Source organism: Myotis davidii, unplaced genomic scaffold (assembly GCF_000327345.1).
Source record: "Myotis davidii unplaced genomic scaffold, ASM32734v1 scaffold238, whole genome shotgun sequence".
NCBI classification, from domain to species: Eukaryota; Metazoa; Chordata; class Mammalia; order Chiroptera; family Vespertilionidae; genus Myotis; species Myotis davidii.
Genome location: NW_006293779.1, coordinates 5,215,478 through 5,216,650, shown reverse-complemented (window position 1 = coordinate 5,216,650; position 1,173 = coordinate 5,215,478). Strand labels below are relative to the sequence as shown.

The following is a 1,173-nucleotide window of genomic DNA, read 5'->3' as shown; positions in this document are numbered from 1 at the left end:
CCAGGCTGCTGATCAACTGAACGCTGTCTCCGTGTCATTCCTTCTTCGCCGACTCCATCTACACCTTTGGGAACCCCTGGACCTGCTGGGGTTGGACCCCGGCACCCCCCCACCCCCCCGCCCCACTCCCAGTTCTTACTGTGGGGTGGGGGGAGGGAAAGAAAAGACCGAGGGCTGAGCCGGCCCCTCAAGCGCTTCCCGCCAGGCTCAGGTGGTCAGGAGAATGCATGGGCCCAGGAATGGTGGTGCGTTGGAGCCTACTGTCACCAGAGCAGTCACGACAGGGGAGGGTTTCAGGGAGCGGGGCCAGGGAAGGCGGACTTTGGGTGCCAAGGACGACGAGGGGCTGCAATAGTGAGCGTGACTCAGTCCTCACTTTCCATCTCTGTGTCTTGCAGAAGTGGCCAATGAGATCGCGTCTCTATGCTGGAGGCCTGGGGTGCTCTGGCCTTGACTCCACCACAGCCACCAGCCTGGGCCAAAGAACAAAGGAGGCGGAGGCCAGGCCCCAAGTCCCTGGAGAGGCAGATGCTCTCCCCCCCACCAGGCCGCCCCCACCCGTTCTTGGTGATAAATGACCTTCACGCTCACCTTCACTCCCGGACGGCGACTCAAGCTTAGGGACCTGGTTTCTTCTCTACCAGGCCCTGCCTGTCTGCACGCTGACTCTTACCCCATGGATCTGACTCAGCCCCAGGTTCCAGCCTGCAGACCAGACAAAGCCGCGGGCACGTCTGTGATGGAGTGCTCAGGGGCACCAGGGAGTCCACCCTCATCTTGGCACCAGGGGCGACTCCCAGTGGCTCTTCCATGGAGGCTACAGGGAAATGGGAGAGGAAGGGGTTTGATTGGGTTGGAGGTTGAGTTATGGCACTACCCCTTGCTCCCCCCACTCCCCACCCCCTCACACCCCAAAGTTCCTGCAAACCCTCTGGAGATTGCAAGCAGAGGGAGGGGCCTAAGATGGCATCAGCAGGGGCTGATGGGACCAGGCAGGCTCTTGGCCACTGTGCGTGTGAACAGAGCTGGGCTGGGGTCGCATGAGCAGAGGGGAAACTGAAGAAGGGAACGTTTTGTTATTTCACCACGACGTACACGGATGTCAAAGAGGCAGGACGGCGTTTAGGAGGCTTGTCTCTGCATTATGGTCTCTCCAGCTGCCCCACCCCACCA

The 1,173-nt window shown here is 60.9% G+C and overlaps 1 protein-coding gene across 1 annotated transcript in view; it reads left to right on the top strand.

The window, feature by feature from the left end:
- The window catches only part of TCF23 (transcription factor 23), a 6,505-nt gene extending 5,347 nt beyond the window's left edge, over window positions 1-1,158 (top strand). The window contains exon 3 of the mRNA XM_006767474.2: window positions 399-1,158. Within this exon, the coding sequence (XP_006767537.1) occupies window positions 399-578 (180 nt within the window). The 3' untranslated portion in view covers window positions 579-1,158. The remainder of the gene's footprint in view (window positions 1-398) is intronic.
- Window positions 1,159-1,173: the final 15 nt, after the last annotated feature.